Source organism: Hemiscyllium ocellatum, chromosome 19 (genome assembly GCF_020745735.1).
Source record: "Hemiscyllium ocellatum isolate sHemOce1 chromosome 19, sHemOce1.pat.X.cur, whole genome shotgun sequence".
NCBI classification, from domain to species: Eukaryota; Metazoa; Chordata; class Chondrichthyes; order Orectolobiformes; family Hemiscylliidae; genus Hemiscyllium; species Hemiscyllium ocellatum.
In genome coordinates, this window is record NC_083419.1 from 31064494 (window position 1) to 31084558 (window position 20065).

The window sequence follows — 20065 nt, forward strand, 5'->3', positions numbered from 1 at the left end:
GACCTAAACAGACTCTAACTCAAAAAAAGGTTGCGCTTGATTAGAAGCTATTGTTGAACTTTTATCTTTAAATGGAAAAAATTACTATAAAATTTGATATTTTATTTTTGTGTTTTTCTTGAAGTGTCAAACCTTTTAATCCCACTTGCTGATTCTTTAACTCCTTAAGGCACACATATTTCAGGTGGCACGTTCCCATACTTGCTGATTTTTCTACTTAATCAGGGTTCATCACCACTGTTACATGCTTCAACACTGAAAGGGATGGTAATGGCATTGAGGTAATATCATTAGTAATCCAAAAACCGAGGCTAATGTTCTGGCCATGGTCTGACTCTTACCATGGAATGTGTGAAATGTAAATTCAGTTTAAAAAAAAATAAATGAATGGTAACCATGTCAATTGTCAGTTTAAAAAGAAAGTCTGGTTCACTAATGCCTTTTAAAGACAAAAATCTGCCAGCTTTACCTGGGCTGGCCAATGTGAGACCTCCGACACCCCAGCAAGCTGGTTAACTCCTAACTGCTCTCTGGACAATAAACGTCTAACCGAAGCCCTGTGTGATAAAATATCCCCAACATTCACTTTTTCTATCAACCTTGCAATAAACTCCAGAATTTTGTTGGCATTCCTAGTCATTCTAACTGCCTACTAATTTTTTATTTTTCATGTACTGAGCACTCAGATCCCTCTATACCTCAGAGTATTGCAGTTTTACTTTATTGCTGCTGAGTTTTTGCAAAATGTATTTGCAGAAACAGCATTTTTAATTTTGCTTGAATTTCTGTTTTGTTTGTTGTTTGTAGAGAGTGAGAGAGCATCTCTTACAGTTGGTGTAAGTCCTTTTATTTCAGTTGTGAGAATTTACTTGGAAAAGTAAAGACTTTGAGTTGTTTAGCCTAGATTTTTTGGTTAAGCCTCTGGAATGAAACTCAGGTGAGAATGCTATCACTGAACCGTAGCAAATTGAAAAAAATCTTACTAACATACAATTTATTTTGTTCATAATTTGGCATTGTATTATCTTTTGACATAACAGGTTACATTTAAACTTTGGTTCACAATTTGAATGTTCACACTCTCTTTTTAAATATCTTTTTCAGACCTTCGAAGTCTTCTGCAAGTAAAAAGGTAATCATCAATCTTGTGAGCCATACTATGACATGGATTTGTGTTTATAGAAGCTCAGCACAAAATATAAACTGGTTTGCACTGCACACAGTGAACTGAGAGTAAATTGCATTTGGATTTCTAAGCCTTAAGAGCTTATAGCCAGAAATTTGTATCAGGCTTGAAATTCTTAGGCATTCAAAGTTTTTTGCTTTCAATTTCTAACTGCCAGTGAGTAAGATTGCTTATGTAATTCCATGCTCGTACTTCGATTATGATGCCATGGTGACATGAAACACTAAACCTGCAATGCAAATGCACTCGAGACAGATGATCATTTGAGGGTTGGGAGGGGAGGTAATTTCATTGAATTGGTAATCCAGAGCACCAGCCTCATGCTCTGGATTTGAATCATACTGTGGCAACGAGAGGCACATGTTCTTGAATTGTGTTAGGTGGAATCTCCTCTAGCAGTATGTGTCCAGGCCAACAAAGAAGGATGCATTGTTGGTCCTGGTCCTTGGATATGAAGTGGATCAAATGAATCAAGTATCAGTCAGAGAATGGTTAGGAGACAGGGATCATTGTATCCACCCCCTGGAAGGGTAGTAGAGGCTGGAAACCTCTCAACCTTTAAAAGGTACATGAACACTTGAAATGTCATAATAAGGCTATGGGCTAAGTGCTGGAAAGTGAGATTAGTGTGGATAGGTCAGTGCAGGCTCAATGGGCTGAAGTAGCTCTTCTCTACAATATGACTTTAAGTTCATGCTGGAGAATGACATACAACATCCCAGAGCAAGAAAAGCCAGTTAGTGGACTTCAATTGGTCTCTAACAGAACTGAGAAGGATTGATTGTAATAAGGGGTTAGCTTGAAGATCAGTCACTGAATTGTGGGCCACCTTTAAGTAGTAGATGATTTGGATCCAAGCAAGGAAAATGTAGAATAAACAAATCCAGAGCTGTCTTGATGGCAAAGGGGGTAAAAATTAAACTTTGGAAAGGAAATGTATGCTTTATAACAGGTATAAGGCAGAAAAACACAATTGAAAATCAACAGGAATACCAAAGGTTTGTGGGGTAAAAAGCAAAAGACAAAGTATGGGAAAAGGCCAGCAGCTAACATAATGAGGAATCCCAAAGTTGACTTAGGCATATAAACAGTAATAGAGTTATTAAAAGAGAACTAGGCTGATCAAAGATCAAAAAGGGGATTTATGGATGATTGCAAGAGTATAGTTGAGATATTAAATGAATATTTTTCATCTATCTTTACAAAAAGTGGTGATTGCCCAGACAGTAGTGACAGTGGGAGAAACTCTGTCACTGGAAGGGTTCAAAATTAACAAGGAAGATGGATGGATTGTTGGCACTTAAAGTTAACAAGGCATTGGGGCCAGATGAAATGCATCCAAGGATTTTCAACGAAGTCGGGGTAGAAAATGTGGAGACATTAGCTATAATATTTCAGTGTTCCCTGGACTCTGAGGTAGTGCTGGATGACTGAAGAATTGCCAATATTAAGGTCTTGTTCAAAAAATCCCAGCAATTAAAGACCAATTTATTAACTCTGGTAGTAGGGAATCTTTTTGAAACAGTTGTTTGAGATAGAATCACATGCAAAATTGTGGGTTGATTAGGAAGAGCCAGTATTTCCACTATTATAAAGAGGAAATAGTGTTTAGCTAACTTGCAATACTTTTGAAGAGGTAATGGAAAATGTTGATGAGGATAACCTTTTGACATAGTATACATGGATTTCCAGAAGGTATTTGATATAATGCTTCAATAGATTTGTGAGGCAAGTTGTAGGCCATGGTATAAGAGGGACTTTGGCAATGTAGATGCTAAATTGCTTGAGTGATAGAAAATAGAAAGCGATGGTCAATGGATTTTTGTTTTGGGCTGGAGGAAGGTTTGTATTGAAGTTCTCCAGGAGTTGGTGTTGGGATCTTTGCCTTTGCTCATAAGTGTTAATGATTTGGATCTTCATGTGCAGGTGACAATTTCCAAGTTTGCTGATGGCACTAAACTTGGAAGAATTGTAAACCTTGAGGAAGATGGTTTGTAACTCCAAAAGGACATTGCCAAGTTGGTGGAGTGGGTCAGAAGGTGGCAGATAAGAGTAAAGTGATACTCTTTGGTCAGAGGAACATTGTAAAACAATATAAAATAGGAGGTCTGATCCTAAAGGAGATGCAGGCACAAAGGGACCTGGTTGTGTATGTGCAGAGGTATTGAAGTTGTCAGGGCAGGTGGAGAGAGCAGTAAGTAAAGAAGGCAGTTTTCTCAGCTTTATTAAGCAGGATATAGAGTGCAAGAGCAAGGAGGAGATGGCAATGACTTCTGCCCGTAACTCCTCCTCTGCAGACTTTTCAGGAAGTGACTGCAATATACAACATACATACAGATATTCCATTATTCATATATGTGGCCATATAAGTGACCACAATTTGGAAATTTCGAGCTTATCAGTAAAACCCAAGTCTAATGTTTCAGGTCGATGCACGCCATTCAGAAATGAATGATAGTAAAGATAAACTTTTTTTTAACATGATAATTAGACATTTAAGAGTAACGAGACAGGTTTCTGTACTTGTCTCATTACCTCCATTACCTAGTTTTTTCGTCCCTGGTTCCACTTTGCCATTCCATAGTAAGGCCGTCAACTTGAAAGAGTAACTTTTTTTCTTCACACCTGCTATTTCACCTATTCAGTGTTTCCACTCACACATTTTTATTGCACAATAATTTACTTTATTGATATGTTCACAATTCCATTTTTCTATTTGCCTGTTTTAGTTCACTAGACCAGTAAATATTTCTGATGATCTGGATGATCTTACACAGTCCTCTGATACTGGTACAGATGGGTCAGAATCCCCTAGTTCTGCATATAAGAATACCCCACTGTTTATTGCACAGCTGGATACAGAGGCAATAGGTAAGGAGGGTAAATCCAGAATCCTCTTTCTTCTTCTTACTGCATTGTATGCAAAGTTTTCCAATGTTATTGTTCAACTTTGTTCCTCTTCTATTATTATAAAGAAGATTTACAATAAGCAAGTAAGAACAATTTTGCCAACTTCAATTTTGACCTAGATTATGGAATTTTTACTACAGCTGAAAACTTAACACCAGGCAAGCAAGATATATACGAATAATGCAAGGAATTATCAAACAAAAAAATCTGTTCATATGATGGAATTCAATCTGTTCTTGAGTTTAAATTCTGTGACCTAAATGAGAAACCAATAAATGCAGTGTATCGTACCCAGTATCAATTAGGAAATTCTAACTTTTTAATAAATTGTACATTGTCAAGTGAATTAATGAAATAATTTATTTTTATAATGATTTTTTTTTCCCAATGACAGACTCCATAAGTTTATTGAAAATCCAAAATCTGGTTCATGAATATGAGCGAGCAGTTGAACGGGAAAAGAAACGTTATGCCTTACTTTCAGAAAAAGTAAAATATCTGGAAAATGAACGGAAAGAACTCTATCAAGCACTGGACAAAACTAAAGAAATGAAATCCAAACTGGAGTGTCAGAAAATGGAGAGAGATACTGACTTTAATAGTGTCAAGTAACGTTCTTGCATATATTATTTGTCAATATAGTTTTCTATATCTGGATCAATGCTAAATTTTGATAAATGTCAAAAATCAATGTTCCAGCAAAGGTCTTGATAGCTGACTATAAAGCTGGTAAGAGTCCCACGTTATTTCCCTTGGGAAAGCCCTGCTATATGAAGTGCAAATACACATTTCAGAGGCCAGTAGCAAGCCTTCCTGGAATTAATGATTCCAGGTACAGAAATCCCACCCTCCCTAAGAGTATCAACCAAGATTACCGAGTGACCCGAGCAAAAGGTGAGTGGACAGAAGGAGGATCAAAGCAAAGAAACAAAGATGGAAGGCACTGGGTGTGGCTTTCATTGTATAGTCTGCACATTCCTATTGCTGTTTCCTTCAATGTGGCACTGAGTGCCTAACACAAGCTCTCAAGCAAACACTGACAAGATTTTTCTTTTCAGGCTCTCTGTTGATTCCACCAACAATAGTGGGAATGGGCATAAGTGAGCATTAATTGCCAACCTAAGAGTCTCAATTGGATGCTGACCATCCACAAGCATCTTGCCCTGGACTTTATCAGACCAGAAACAAGAAGCTAGCTAGATTCCCACCTCCTGTCTTCCCACTAATTAAATGTACTCTTCCCCCTCCAATTCGTGTGCTACTGCCATGAGTCAATAAATGCGTTTGAAATCTTTCACATTTGTAAATTTGCATTCACCTCTTTCCTTAACCAGTTCATGATAGATTTGACATTATTTTAAAAACCTTGCTATTGAAAAAATAATTTGCTACTTGAGGTGGTTACTTTTTTGTCTTTTTGAAAGAAACTGATATTTATGTTAGATGAGTGTCACTGTAAATTTTTCAACGGAGATTAATCATTAGCTTGGTCAATATTGTTTCAGTCTTGGTAAACACAGCGTAATGTATATGCTGGGTATTTAAGAATCCGATCTCCCTCCCCAGAAAAGTGGTTCCTGTTTCCCATCCACTAATTTTAAACAGTAGAAAATGCCAGGATTTTCTGGTCTATTTTCCTCCTGTGAAAAATAAAGTAATGACAGTGAAGTATTCTTCAAAATACCTCCAAATTTCTGAAAACAATTGTATTTATATAGGGCCTTTTCATGACTTGAAGATGTCCCCAAAGCTTATCGGGAAGAAACAAGCCTGTTATCTTGGTTCATAAATAAGACACTAATGTTCTCCAGCGTTGGTAGGATGTTATTCTGCAGAATAACCTTTCTTCAGGCTTTTTGGTCACCCCTGCAGAGAAGTGGTAGTGAAATCAACATGGCACGTGGAACAGGATGTTTAAGAAAAAACTTAATTTTAAAAACTCTTGATAGTATTCATGGTTATAATGTGTGCAAAATAAAATCCGATTGAATTTATGAAGTGTATAGATATTATTTGCAATATAGTTCTTATATCTATGATCTTTAATGTTTTTGAATGAAGATTTAGTCTGAAACAAGAGGAAGAAAAACGGAAGATTGCAGAAATATTATATGAAAAGAGCCGTGAGCAACTCCAAAAAAAGGAATTGCAGTACTGTGAGGAGCTGAAAGCAAAACAAGAATTGGAACTAATAATAAGAAACATGGAAATGGAAAGGAAATCATTGATCAACAACATAGAACAGGTTGTTGGACTTATTTCAAAGTAATGATGTGATCTAATAAAAAGACTCTATACTTTGTTTTGGAAAATATAGATGCAAAGAATTATGGAACATGTGAGAACTAAATTATTTCCTTTACATTGGTACTTAAAGAAAAACTTTAAATGAGTTCTCCAACATTTATTAATTCATTTTTTGAAAAATGTGCTTTAACTAATGTTTTACACAAAAATAAACTAAAAGATGCCGATGCTGGAAATCTGAAGCTACATCAGCTCAGCAGACCTGGCAGCATCAGTGGAGAGAAAGTAGAGTTAATGTTTCAAGTCCAGTTCTGAAAAAGAGTCGCTTTGCTTTCTCTCCAGCTGCATTCCCTAAACCTCTTGCAGTCTGTACAAAAGGAAGGAAATCTAAAAGGCAATTTAAGGCACATTAAGAAAAGTTTTTGAAGTGTCATATATTTCTACATCAAAGATACCTTGTAAATAAAACAAATTCTTTGGTTTCAAGCATGAGCTGTTTTTTAGTGCTACTTAGGTAATGTCTAGAAGTTCAAAAATTGCACTGTAATGGGATCCTACAACATTTGACTTTGAAATTTAAGTTTTAGTTATGCAGAATTTGAAATAATTGCTCATTGTCGTGACAGGTAAAAGTATTCAACAAATTGTTATGATCCCATAGAGACTAGTACAAAGACATTTTGAAATCCCATTCATTACTGAAAGAATGAAGCCAAATACTCCATAAATTAAGTTATTTTGCGATACAAGTCTCAAACAAAGTGACTAAATATGGTTTACTCCTACCCATTTTTTAAAAAAGTATTCGACTGTATATAGCTCTTAAACATTCCTTCACTTTTACGGACCAAGCCAAAGTGCCACAGCTCTCAGGATATCACTTTGATTCTCCCCATTATTATCCACCAAGCTGAGTCATCTTCGGGTCTTTCCAGCTAAGCAGTCCTTTACTGTGCCTTAAGCACTTCACAAGTTGTTGAAGCTTCAACTCAAATGTGTGCTGCACTGCATTTTTGGATAGTGACTTCACTTCAGAAATAATCATAATTTCTAATAGACAGTTCACTTCTGTTTTACAGCTTCTGACAGTATCTCTCTGTCCCTCCCTCCGTCTGTGTGTGTGTCACTGTCTCGCTCGCTCTCAAGCTCTCTCTATAACTCTCTCTATATTAATGAACTCCCTTATTTAGAAACCTGCTTTGCTCTGGGAACTATGAATAATCCACATCCTTTATTATAGTAAATCTACACCTGTTATCCTTACAAAAGATTGATCGTCCATTGTTTGTTTGTTTTCTGCCTTCTTTTTCTGAAATGAAATGAACATTTTTTTATTATAGTGTTGCTAATTTCAGGATTGAGTCAATAATAAGCTGTTTCCATTTATTTTTCATTTGACATTTTAATCTCTCAACAGTCAGGATGTCTTTTTAAAGCAATAAGTTATATTTGTAAAATGTATATATTATAGAATCAGGTAATTGCAACAAAAGTAAAATTTGTTCAGTGTTTACTTAAAGACCATGTGCCAAAAAATACAGAATCCTATTGAACTTACTAATTCTGAAATAATTTTTGTAACTACAGATTAATTAAACTTTGTTTAATATTCTTAGCTTCATGAAGATCATAATGAATTACAACAGCAATTCAACCGGGAACAATCTATTCACAGAGAAATCGTCAACGGCCATCTGCACAGAAATCATGAAATAGAAGAGGAAGATAAGAAGGCATTAAAAAATGCAGAGGTATGTAAACAATGACCACAGATTATCTTAAAATTGTGCAAATGCAAGTGGTGGGAAAAATAAATCCTACTTCTTGAGCATCTGACTATAAATACTATACTATCGACTAAGAAATTCAAATTTCTTAGGAATTTCAATTTTAACTTATTGCAAATGCTGGAAACAAAGTGCTGGAGAAATTCAACAAGTCTGGTGACATTTGTGGAGAGAGAGACAGAGTTAATGCTTCAAGTCTGTTTCTCTCTCCTTAAGAAAAGCACTGGGGGTCCCTGATTTATGAATGTCCAACTTACTAAAACTTGTGCCAAGCAAGCACGATCTCAGGCATGGATGTAATTTTAAAGACCCAACGTATGAATGTTTTCTGTACTAATGGGTGGCTCTTTTTATATTGACCCACCTTGTTCGTCAGCAAACTTTGTAACTGATTCTATTTGCAACCTGTGGACCACCTGTATTAAAATTTTCCTGTTATTATCTGACCTCCAGATAACATAAGTTGCCAACAATTCTTCATTTCAGCCAATATCCTCAATTACAATTTTTTGATATTTCTGTGTAGACTTCTTAGTCCTCATATTTTTAGGTGGTGTAATGAAGATTGTACGTGCTATCACATGTACAGGCCCTGTTTTAAAGAAAGAACTAGCCATGTTAATATATTATTGCACTATATCATCAAAGAGGAAAGCATTATGGATTATTTCTATGCACTTTTAGAGATTGGCTACAAAGTAGTACTGATCGAGACCTTGAATCAGTCAATGGACTGACGAAAAATTAAAACAATTTAAAAAATTAAAAGGTGGATGATTTTCTACCTGGTTGAATTAAAAGTTTAATTCCTGCTGTAATAATGATATTAGCTTTTGTGTTTTGCCATTGAATCCTTTATTCAAATGTCACATTCTATGTCTTGAAGGTTGTTACTCACCTTTGTGATGTTAATGACAACGAAAAAGATGTGATGCTGCAAAATCATTCACTGCAAAATGAAATTGCTGTACTTAAACTAGAATTGGTTCGTGTCCGTGAACGGAATCAGGAAGAACAGGGAAAGTACATGGAGCAGATTGAGGCTTTGAAAGAAAAGCTAGATGACACAAAAAAAGATTTGAAGTTTAACGAAGAAGCTTTAACTCACACTGCTTTGCAGTATAATAGTCAACTGAATTCATTGAAGACTGAAATTTCAATGTTAACTTCCAAGCTGGAACATGAGAAGCAAAATAAAGAAAAACTAGAGACTGAGACGGAAGCTATCCGTTCACAGTTAAGTATAGCACTTAAGGAACTAGAACGGAGTCAGGCAGCTAAATGTGAATCTGAACAAATTCTTCAAAGGGAGCATGATGAATGGCACCATTCAGACGAAAAACGAAACTATGAAATTTCCAGTCTCCGTGAGAGTAATAACAGCTTGTCGCAAAAATTAAGTAAAGAGGAAGCAAAAGCCAATAAGTTAGATAGCGAACTTCATCGTGCAACACTTTCTCTTGCTGAAAAAAACCTTATGTTGGAGAGTGTTCAGAGAAACTTGAATCAATCTCAGGCTCGCATAAATGACCTAGAACACACCAATCAATTGCAAAAAGAACAGATAAGCAAATTTACAGTTCGTCAGGAGTCTATGCAAGAGAGATTGGCACAAGCCCAAAGTGAAATCATGCTGTTGCGGCAGCAGCTCGAAGATGCACAAAACAAAGGTATTATGAAGGAAAAAGCAGTCACTGATGTTCAGGACCGCTTCAATGACATATTTTCTAAACTTCGAAAAGATGGTGAACGGCAGATATGTTTGGTGGAAGAGAGGAATAAGGAACTAGTGAGCAAGACTATTGAACAAAGAGAACAAATCTGCAAGTTTGAAAATGAGAAGATAGAGCGAGAGGTACTGTGGTAATTAAGATTTCAATAACTAATCAGATTTTGTTTCTGCCACTTTTGAATTTTAAATTCAATTTTATGACTTTGCTAGCTTACTGCTAATGATGAAAGTAAAATTTCCCACAATACAATTTGATAAAATAAATAAGGGACAATATATTTTTGGTCTGCTGTTGGAATCTACTGTTGTGTTCCATTGTAATTATTTTACATATCCTGAGTTTAATAATGATGTGCATGGTGGTAACTTTCAAATTGAAGATACAAAGAAAGAAATTTAATTTATAGGATGCTTCGTATTTCCCTAAATACAAAATGCCTCACAGAACTTTAATGCAAATGATCATTGTATGCAGCTGTAAGACTATAAGAAATAGGATAACAAGTAGGCCATTCAGTCCCTCAAGTCTGCTTTCCCATTCATTAGAACAATAACTGGTCCAACATTCCTCATATCTACCTTCTGTCTTATCCTTGTAACTTTTAATTCCCCGACTGAACAAGATCTATGTATTTCTTATAGGACTCTACCCATACACATCTGTGGCAAGAAGTTCAAAGACAATCAACTTTAAGAGAAAAATCCCTCCTCAACTCAGTCTCAGAATAAAGGGGTGCCAATTTAAGTCTACGCCCTAAACACTCTCATGAGAGGAAATGACCTCTCAGTATTTATTCTGTCATGCCTCTTAAGAATTCTATGTTTCAAGTGATCACCTCTCATTCTTCTGAGCTGCAATGAGTGGAGTCCCATGTTTAGCCCTTGCTCATTAGACAATTCCTCTATATCAGATAACATCCAGTTGGGAAAAAATAAATTGCAGATGCTGTAAATCTGAAACAAAAGCAGACATTGCTGGAGAACTTCAGCAGATCTGGCAGCATCTGTTGAGAGAAAGCAGTGTCAACCTTTCGAGTTCAGTGATTCTTCAGAACCACATGTAGCTCAGAAAAGATCGCATTTAGGCTGAAGACCGCTTGTTGCTGTTACCTCGTGAGCAGAAACCCGAACTGACCCCATCCTCTTCCCTCAATAACTCTCCCACCCAGAAGCCATCATCAAGCTCCTTACCATCTTGCTCAAAGCATCCACTCTGCAACTTTGGACAATGTTCTACAGCAATCTCAAACAATACCTCATTACTGCTGCTGTCATTCATGATCTCATCAAAGTTCATTGTGTTGATTTCTTATTTTTGACCAAAACTTGGGCTTAGGGGTTGCAACAATTTGCTTCTTTCCAAAGCTCTTAAGCCCCTCTTTTGAACAACTAAACATTTATGAGACTTCCAATTCCCATTTCAACACTTTGACCTCTATCCTGTGAATCAACTGTATTCCAAACTTCTTTCCCTATATAAACTCTACTACTCACATTTTTGGATAACCTATCAACCTAATCTTCCATGATCCCTCAGTCCTTTGGTAACTGACAAAACTATCATTACCAACTGCCCTACAAAAATCCTAGTGTGCACTGCATTTGTTATCGCTTTTAGATACTACAATGAAATCTGGATGCTGACTAAAGCACTAGACATATTCAATCAGTATTGCTTCAGCTGCATCATCTTCAATTGGAACACTGTTAATGAAATGTTAGTGTCCTATTGAAATCAGCTCCACTGCATTCAGGTAAAACTGCTGCAAAATCAATGTCTGTACATCGAATACTGCGTCTGAATGACCAAAAAGCCATTCTCCTGCCAAGTCCTGTTTTCTCAGCTCTCAATTAGCACTCTCTAATTGAAATTTCTTAAAGACTCCTGGAAATGCAGCACCACTCCATCAAGCTCTATCTTAATAATGAGTCAGGGTAGTGTCAGAAAAGGAAATAAATGGAAACGTGACTCCAGATCTCCTGCCTTAAGATATATGCATCAAGAATCTGCCTTAAAAAATCAAGTGAAGACTATGGCAGAAACTTGTGATCTTGAGTAGATGTTCTCTTCAAATTGAGGATCAGCTGATAACAATGATTCCTCAATATTCATGTCCCCTAACTTTCTTCAGACTCATTGTTAATGTTGGTTAAATCACCTCATTCTAAACTAGGCCTCATTCCTTATTATCAAAACTGAAAATTTAAAAACAGAAGATGCTGTAAATTCTGAGCAGATACATCAACATTCATGGTGAAGGAAACAGAGGCAGTGGCCCAGGTCAGTCACTTTACATCAGAAGTACATGTTCACTATTCCAGTCTGCAGGCCCCCTTTGCTGTCTATAGCTAAATTGTTTTTAGAACTCTTGGTGTTCTATTCATTCCTTAGATAAGCTACCAACTTTATTCTATACGTCACAATGAAAGCTTACTTTCATTTTTGGGATATCAGAACTATCCCAACTGCTGTTGAAAGCCTCATCCAGGCCTTCATCATTTCCCGATTCAGTTATTCTGGTGGTCTTCTGGCCACTATCTCTCTTCCCCATGTGCTATATATTTCAACTTGTGCAAAACTCTAATACTTTTAAGTGTTGCTCACACATTATGATCTTATGGACTTGGAGTAACTTCTAATCCGAGTTGAATTACAAACCTTATCCTGTTTTATCCCTTCTACCCAACCCATACTTTGTTTGCAGTTGGCAGCTCTACCTTCAGCCACATGAACCTCACACTCAAAAGCTCCCCCCAAGCCCTCTGCTATCCATAAAACCCTACCCTTTAATAAAGATTTAGTTATTTTTCCTTATACGTCCTGCTGAAACTCAGTCGAGAACGTAGTGCCTGAAAAGCACAGCAGGTCAGGCAGCATCCGAGGAGCAGGAGTATTGACGTTTCAGGTATAAGCCCTTCATTCCTGATACAGGGCTTATGCCCGAAATATCGATTCTCCTGCTTCTCAGATGCTGCCTCACCTGCTGTGTTATTCCAGCAGTTCACTCTTGACGCTGATCTCCAGCATCTGCAGTCCTCACTTTCTCCTGCTGTATCTCAGATCCCATTCTTGCCTAATTATGCCTCTCAAAGCACCTTGCAACACATTTCTAAGGTAAATATGCTTTCTCAGTAATGTTTGTTTCTGTGTTTTGCTAATCAATGAGAACTTTTTTTAGACTACATTGAGGCAGCTTCAACAAGAACTTGCTGATGCACTAAAGAAACTTTCAATGTCAGAGGCCTCACTGGAAGTAACTACGCGCTATCGCAATGAAACTGAAGAAGAGAAAATACGTATGCAGAACCAATTGGAGAAGCTTAAAATGGAGGTAAATATGACCGTCAAGCCATAAACTAAAATTAAATGTGAAAGATTCCTACAGTAATAGTGTAATCCTACTGCTCATCAGATCATTTTAATAAGTGGGCGGCACACTGGTTCATTGGTGAGCACTGCTACCTCACAGCACCAGGGTCCCAGGTTCGATTCCAGCCTCGGGCAACTGTCTGTGTGGAGTTTGCACATTCTCCCCATGTCTGTTTGGGTTTCCTCCGGGTACTCCGGTTTCGTCCCACTGTCCAAAGATGTGCTAAATTGCCCATAGTGTTAGGTGCATTAGTCAAAGGGAAATGGGTCTGGGTGGGTTACTCTTCGGAGGGTCAGTGTGAACTGGTTGGGCCAAAGGATCTGTTTCCACACTGTAAGGAATCTAATCTAATTTCAAAATACTCAACTGATGTAAGTCCTCAAGATCTATATGAATAAACACTAAATGAATAAACTCACATAACAGTCTGTCCGACATGTTAACCATAACACAATTATAGTTTTTTTAAAAATAACTATTTGTTTTTTATAACTAGGACATTTAAACTAAATTATCACACCTGTACTTTACAGCTGCAGGGGATGCGAGATGGGTGCATGCAGTCAGAGAGGAAAATCCATCACCTACAGAATATCCTGGATGATAAAGAACGTGATTTGATTACAGTTTCCCAGAAAATGCAAGATGCTTTGTCAACTTCTTCACAGACAAAGGAAGCTGCAAAGCAACTTGAAGAACATATACAACGGTAATTGGCAATTTTAATGTTGTAAAATTGGAGAAAGAACTTCAACCTTTGACTGAATTGTTGAGTCTAATAAACATTTTGACCAGATTCTATTATTGGTCAGAATTAGTGATCTAAATGCAATTTTCGCTGTAAGTTGCACTGGTTTTCAAATGAGCTTTCTTGCCCAAGTGTCAGGTATAGAATCATTCATGAATAAGCACAATTGCAAAAAGCTTAAGAATATAATTTTCAAAGGTATGTATTTTATTTTGAAAAATGTGAATTGATATATTTAAATATAGTAAACTAGCAATACATTTAAATATGGGTATTAATACAGTTAAATATGGATATTTTTAATCAGTGTCTAGTTAATCAGCTGTGGCTAACCCTATTTAAAGAACTGAAAATTAAATTCGAAAACTATGCAAAACTATTTATTAGCTACATAAAAATATAGTCAGTTTTCTAGTAAGTTAAAAGGAATGTAAATGTTTACAAAAATTAGATATTTGTGTGCTTGTGCCCAAAATTTGTTAATTTTAAGAGCCTTTCTAAAGCATGCAAGTTGTCGTCACTCATTGATAATAAATTCCATCTGGGGTTCCAACCAGAAAGGTTGAACAGATTGGGTACTCACTGGAATTTAGTATAATAATAGGAGCTTGTATTTTTCATTAAAATTACTTAAGTTTATTTGATATAGTAGATCTGAAAAGAATGTTGCCCCTTTTTAGGGAATCTAGAAGTAAGGAGCACAGATGGGGTGAGAAGGAATATCTTTTCACAACATTGTTAATCTTTGAAGTTCCCTGCCCCAGAGAGTAGTGGAGAGTGTCATTCTGTATATTCAATAATAAATTAGATTTTTGATCTATAAGGGAGCTGAGGCTATTGGATCAGGCAAAACAACCAGTTAAGACAATAATCAGATCAGCCATGATTTTATCTGATAGTGAAGCAGGCCTGAAGTGCCATATGCCCTTTCTTTGCTCCTTTTCTCATGTTCCAAGGTGTTCCATATTTATCAAGTGATGGGATTTTTGCGCACTTTCATTGTGAACATTCTTATTTCACAAACTTGCTGAAATAACTAAAATGTGATCAACTTCCTCCCGTATTGTTTCAGGTTAGAGATTGAAAATGCAAAATTGGAATCTATGGCAAAACAGCAGGCAAACAAATCTGAAGTGATGGAGAAGGAACTTCAGGATACTGTGTCAGTAAGTGTACCTGTCTTTAGGTGGGTCTGTTTTGACAGCTGAAAAGGAGAAATTAAGAAAGAGGAGCTGAGTAAGGAAAGGGTTACATGGACCAGGTGAAGATGAAAAATGTGTGAAATGCAAGCAAAGTTGATAAATGTTAAATCCAACTTAAAAGTTCCTGGCCCTTTTCCTTACAGGTTACAACATATCAAATGCATGGTTTTCACCTCAACCAACAAACTGGGCAGTGAATTCCAGGCATCCGTCACCTTCTGTGCGAAAACATTTTCCCTTGTGGTGTTCTAATCCTTCCATCCATCACCTTAATTCTCTGGTCCCAGGCAACTGACTGCTTTAGGAAAACTAATCTTACCTGAACATTCTATTCAAGTCTGTGATTATTTTGAATACTTCATTTAAATCACCCCTCAGCCTCTTCTGTTCTAAAGAAAACAGTCCCAAGCCTATCCAATCTTTTCTTATTGCTGCAATTTCAAGCCTTGGGAAAATTCTTGTCAATCTCCTCTGTACCCTCTCTGGAGTAATGATGTACTTCCTATAATCTGATCAGAACTGTACACAAAACTTCAGCTGTGGCCTCACCACTATATAACTACTCTTGGAACTGATACTTCGCTCAACGAAGGAAAGCATCTCAAATGCCTTCTTCACCAACTTATTTATCTGTCCTAAACTAAAACAAAGAACTGTGGATGCAGAAATCTGAAACAGAAACAGAAATAGCTTTTGAGCCTCAGCAGGTTTGGCAGCATCTGAGGATAGAAAGCAGAGTTAATGTTTTGAGTCCAATGACAACTCTTCAGAACTAACAGTAGCTAGGCCTAGTTTGACCAAATCATCAACCTAATTTTAGATGAAAGTCATGAGCGATTATTTAGTGTGGAACAAGGTGTAGTACTTGGCTTGTGCATAGTAAGAGGAGAAAAAATGTGTTGCTGGAAAAGCGCAGCAGGTCAGGCAGCATCCATGGAGCAGGAGAATCGACTTTTCGGGCATAAGCCCTTCTTTAGGACTTATGCCCAAAACGTCGATTCTCCTGCTCTTTGGATGCTGCCCGACCTGCTACGCTTTTCCAGTAACACATTTTTTCAGCTCTGATCTCCAGCATCTGCAGTCCTCACTTTCACGTAGTAAGAGGAGACAATGTGTAAGTGGGGATTGCTTTGTCCTCCACCCCACTTTGTCCTCTTTCATCCCTCCACCCCACTTTGTCCTCTCCTTTCCCCTCACACCCACTTCATCCTCTTCTCTTTTCTCCTGCCTCCACATCGTCCTCTCTTCTACCCCCTACTCCATTTCATTCTGTCTTCTCTCTTCCCTCACCCCTCACTTTGTCCTCTCTCTCCTCCACCCCTCACTTTGTCCTTTCTTTTCTGTCTTCACCACCCCCACATTCATCCACTTTTCTCTCTCCCCCACCTCCACTTCATCCTGTCTTCTGCCCCTGCTCCCATAGGTCCTGACTTCTCTTCACACCCCTCCCCACCCCACTTTGTCCTCTCTTCTCTTCCCCCCTCCCCCACTGCCAACCCCCACCTCATTCTATCTTCTCTCCCAGCCCCCACTTCATCCTCTCTTCACCCTCTGCCCCCGTCTTGTCCTCTCTTCGACCCCCCAACCCCCACTTTGCCCTCTAATCTCTCTCCCCAACCCTCCACTTCATCAAGTGCCCCCCCAACTATTTCTTCTTTCTCCTTCCCCCATGCATTTTGTCCTCTTGTTCTCGTCCCCCTCCTTTTGTCCGCTTGTTCTCCCTGCCTCCCCACTTTGTCCTCTCGTTCCTCCCTACCCTCCTCACTTCATCCTCTTGTTCTTTCCTCCCTCCTCCCCTCCCCAAACGCCACTTCGTTTTTTCTTCTGACCCCCACACTTCGTCCTCTCTTCTGCATTCCCCCCGCACTGCTTTGTCCTCTTTTCTTTCTCCCATTTGCCCTCTCTTCTCTCCACCCCATCCCCACCGCATCCTCTCTCCTGTACCCCCAGCTGGTGCGCCTTCACTCCGTCCTCTCTTCTCTCTCACCGCACCCCCCACTCTGTCATCTCGTGCCTCCCCCCCAGCTTTGTCCTCTTGTTTCTCCCCCCCACCCACTTTGTCCTCTTGTTCCTCCCCACCGTCCCCACTTCATCCTCTTGATCTTCCCTCCTTTCTCCCCACCCACTCCCCACCCAAACGCCGCTTCATCCTCTCTTCTACACTGCCCCACGCTGCTTCGTTCCTTCTTCAATCCCCCTTCGTCCTTTCTTCTCCACCTCATGCTTCATCCTCCCTTCACCTGACCCCACCTTCACTGCTTCTGGCTTTGAGAGTTCCCCAATTTAGACACTGCACACAACAAACCCCCACTATAAGACCGAGCTTTAACAGAGATAATTCATCTGTTTTAACCTCAACCCAGACAGTTGCTTTCAATTATTGGATAATGATTCAGAGCAACATTCTGTGAACCAATTTATATTTTCTTGGATTGTTGAGCAGCATTTCATTTCATGAATATTCCAGATCTCAGTAAGTATCGCATGAAGTTTTGATGTGATGCTTTTGGACTTTGTGGTTTCCTCCTCATGAACAAATGGTTTATTTTCAGATGTTCATGTGATACTATGGAGCTTTGAAAACAAGCTGCAAACTTTAATTGTTGAAGTTTCTTGAATGCTGTCCTATGTTACCTTAAACTGCATGTATATGAAAACTAAAATGTAAGAAAGAGAAAATGCAGTGCAGTTACCTGGATTACTCTACCAAATTAGTGCCACGGACACAAAAAGCCAAAGGATTGTCTCGTATGCTGTAATCATAATTATTTATGCTGAACAAATCGTTTTCATGCAACCACATTTATTTGTGGCAGTTATGTTCATCTCTGAACAAATTGTTCAAGATTGCATGAAGTCATTTAGTCACCTTGGTTCAATGACTGAATTGTCTGGCACTTGCAAAGCTAAACAGTGTGTTCTTCTGTTAATTTTGTTAATGCTGATCTTCTGCAACTCCTCAGTTTGGTAGCAAGTTTCTTCAAACTATATGTACACATTCATAAGTTACAACTCATCCGTAAACTAGCTATGTCCTGGAGACATTAGCTAGCTTGGCAACATGTAAATCAATTCCAGCTTTCTGGCAAACTGATTCCTTGTTTCTTGTTTAATCTTTTTTATTGTTGGTTCCTAACTTTCAAGTTGCTTTAAACTGATTGAGTTTTTTAAGCACGTACATAATTTGCTATGTAGCACACTGGTACTATAAATTCTGTGTCGTATGATCCTGCTCCACAACCACCTGATGAAGCAGCGCCTCGAACGCTAGTGCCTCCAGATAAACCTGTTGAACTATAACCTGGTGTTATGTGATTTTTAACTTCATCACGTGAAGAGTATTTAAGGCCTCCGGGTCTGTACTTAGTGGAGTTTAGAAGAATCGGGGGTGGAGCATCTAATTAAAAATAGAGAATACTGAGTGGCCTGGATAGAATGGATATGGAGATTTTTTGACTAGCAGGAGAGACCAGGGCCAGGGCCATGGCCTCGGAGTGATGGGACAACCCTTTAAAACTGAGATAAGGTGGAATTTCTTTGGCCAGAGGGTGGTGAATTTGTGGAACTCACTGCCACAGAGGACTGTAGAGGCCAAGTCATTGAATGTATTTAGGGCAGCTAGATAGGTTCTCGATCCCTAAGGGGATCAAGGCTTACAGGGAGAAGGCTGGAGAATGGAGTTGAGAAACATATCAACTGTGATCAAATGGCAGAGCAGACCCGATGGGCTGAATGGTCTAATTTACTGTTAGATGTTATGATGTTATGGCCACAAGCCTTGGCAAAACTTGTAGAGATGCTGGACTGCTCAACCTCAACGGTTGGTCCAAAGAAATATAATTTCATTTCTACTACACTTAATACCATATTGATTGTAGGAGTTGCTGGGAAAATGGCATGGTTTGATATCAGTTTGCCTTTGGGTTCCAGTACATTTTTATTTTGTTCGGATGTACTCAGGTAGCCTCTAATCTCCTGACATATTCACAGAGCAGTGGACCTATTCACCTATAGCTGGGAGTGGTGTATTCACCTATCAGTGTGCCTGAACCTTTTTTGAAGCTTTAGTCCAAAATCACAAGAAGATTTGTCAATGGACAGGAAGAGACTTGTTCATATTGTTTCTAACCAGTGGTGTAGACTGAAAATGAGAAGCAAACTAGTATAACAAAAGGCAAACCCAGCCAACACACCTCATCTATTCATTAAACAAATCACTTTTGACCTACAGGTTGTAGATCATTGTTCTTTGTGGGCTGCGGTGTATGCGCAATGTAGCCATCAATTTAGCATTAAATTGATCATATCTCTCTGGTTCTGAGGATAGCTGATGCAAATTTTAACCTTTGATAGCATTAAACTGAAATTTGTATAGAATTCTTTTAATTTGAATTCACATTGTAGGGAAGATGCATGTTGAATTATCACAGCATGGAGGAACGTGCAGTATTGTTGCATTGAAGATTCACCAGTTGAGTTTTCAATGTATAACTTTATATCTTTTCTATTTTACTTTCAATGCCTTTCCCAGGGAAATTCCAAGGATTTTTTTTCACTTGACTATCAAGTCAAATACCTGTAAAGCCCCTGTTATTTTGCAGTATTCCTAAATTTAAGTGTGATAGTTTTCATTCCTTTGCTTGCAAATGAACGATAATCAGACAGGAAATTATTCCAATTTTATTTCAACAGGTCCGCACTCGTCTAGAAGATTTGATAACAAGTTTACAAGGAGTAAAAGTTAACTTGGAAGATCAACTCGGTCAAGAGGTCTGATATTTCCGTTATAGTGTAATCTTGACATGATTATATTTAATCTTGCAACCTCTTTAACAGAGGAATAATTATGGCCGATACTAATCTAGTTTCTCTACTATATTGT

At 38.1% G+C, this 20065-nt stretch overlaps 1 protein-coding gene across 5 annotated transcripts in view; it reads left to right on the forward strand.

The window, feature by feature from the left end:
- The window catches only part of si:ch211-272n13.3 (ankyrin repeat domain-containing protein 26), a 157274-nt gene that overhangs the window by 107395 nt on the left and 29814 nt on the right, over window positions 1-20065 (forward strand). For all 5 annotated transcript variants that reach the window (XM_060839792.1, XM_060839797.1, XM_060839794.1 and 2 more), the window contains 10 exons: window positions 1105-1132; window positions 3916-4057; window positions 4491-4704; window positions 6158-6341; window positions 7960-8094; window positions 9017-9985; window positions 13042-13194; window positions 13767-13942; window positions 15054-15147; window positions 19876-19953. In XM_060839792.1, coding sequence (XP_060695775.1) covers window positions 1105-1132; window positions 3916-4057; window positions 4491-4704; window positions 6158-6341; window positions 7960-8094; window positions 9017-9985; window positions 13042-13194; window positions 13767-13942; window positions 15054-15147; window positions 19876-19953 — 2173 coding nt within the window. The remainder of the gene's footprint in view (window positions 1-1104; window positions 1133-3915; window positions 4058-4490; window positions 4705-6157; window positions 6342-7959; window positions 8095-9016; window positions 9986-13041; window positions 13195-13766; window positions 13943-15053; window positions 15148-19875; window positions 19954-20065) is intronic.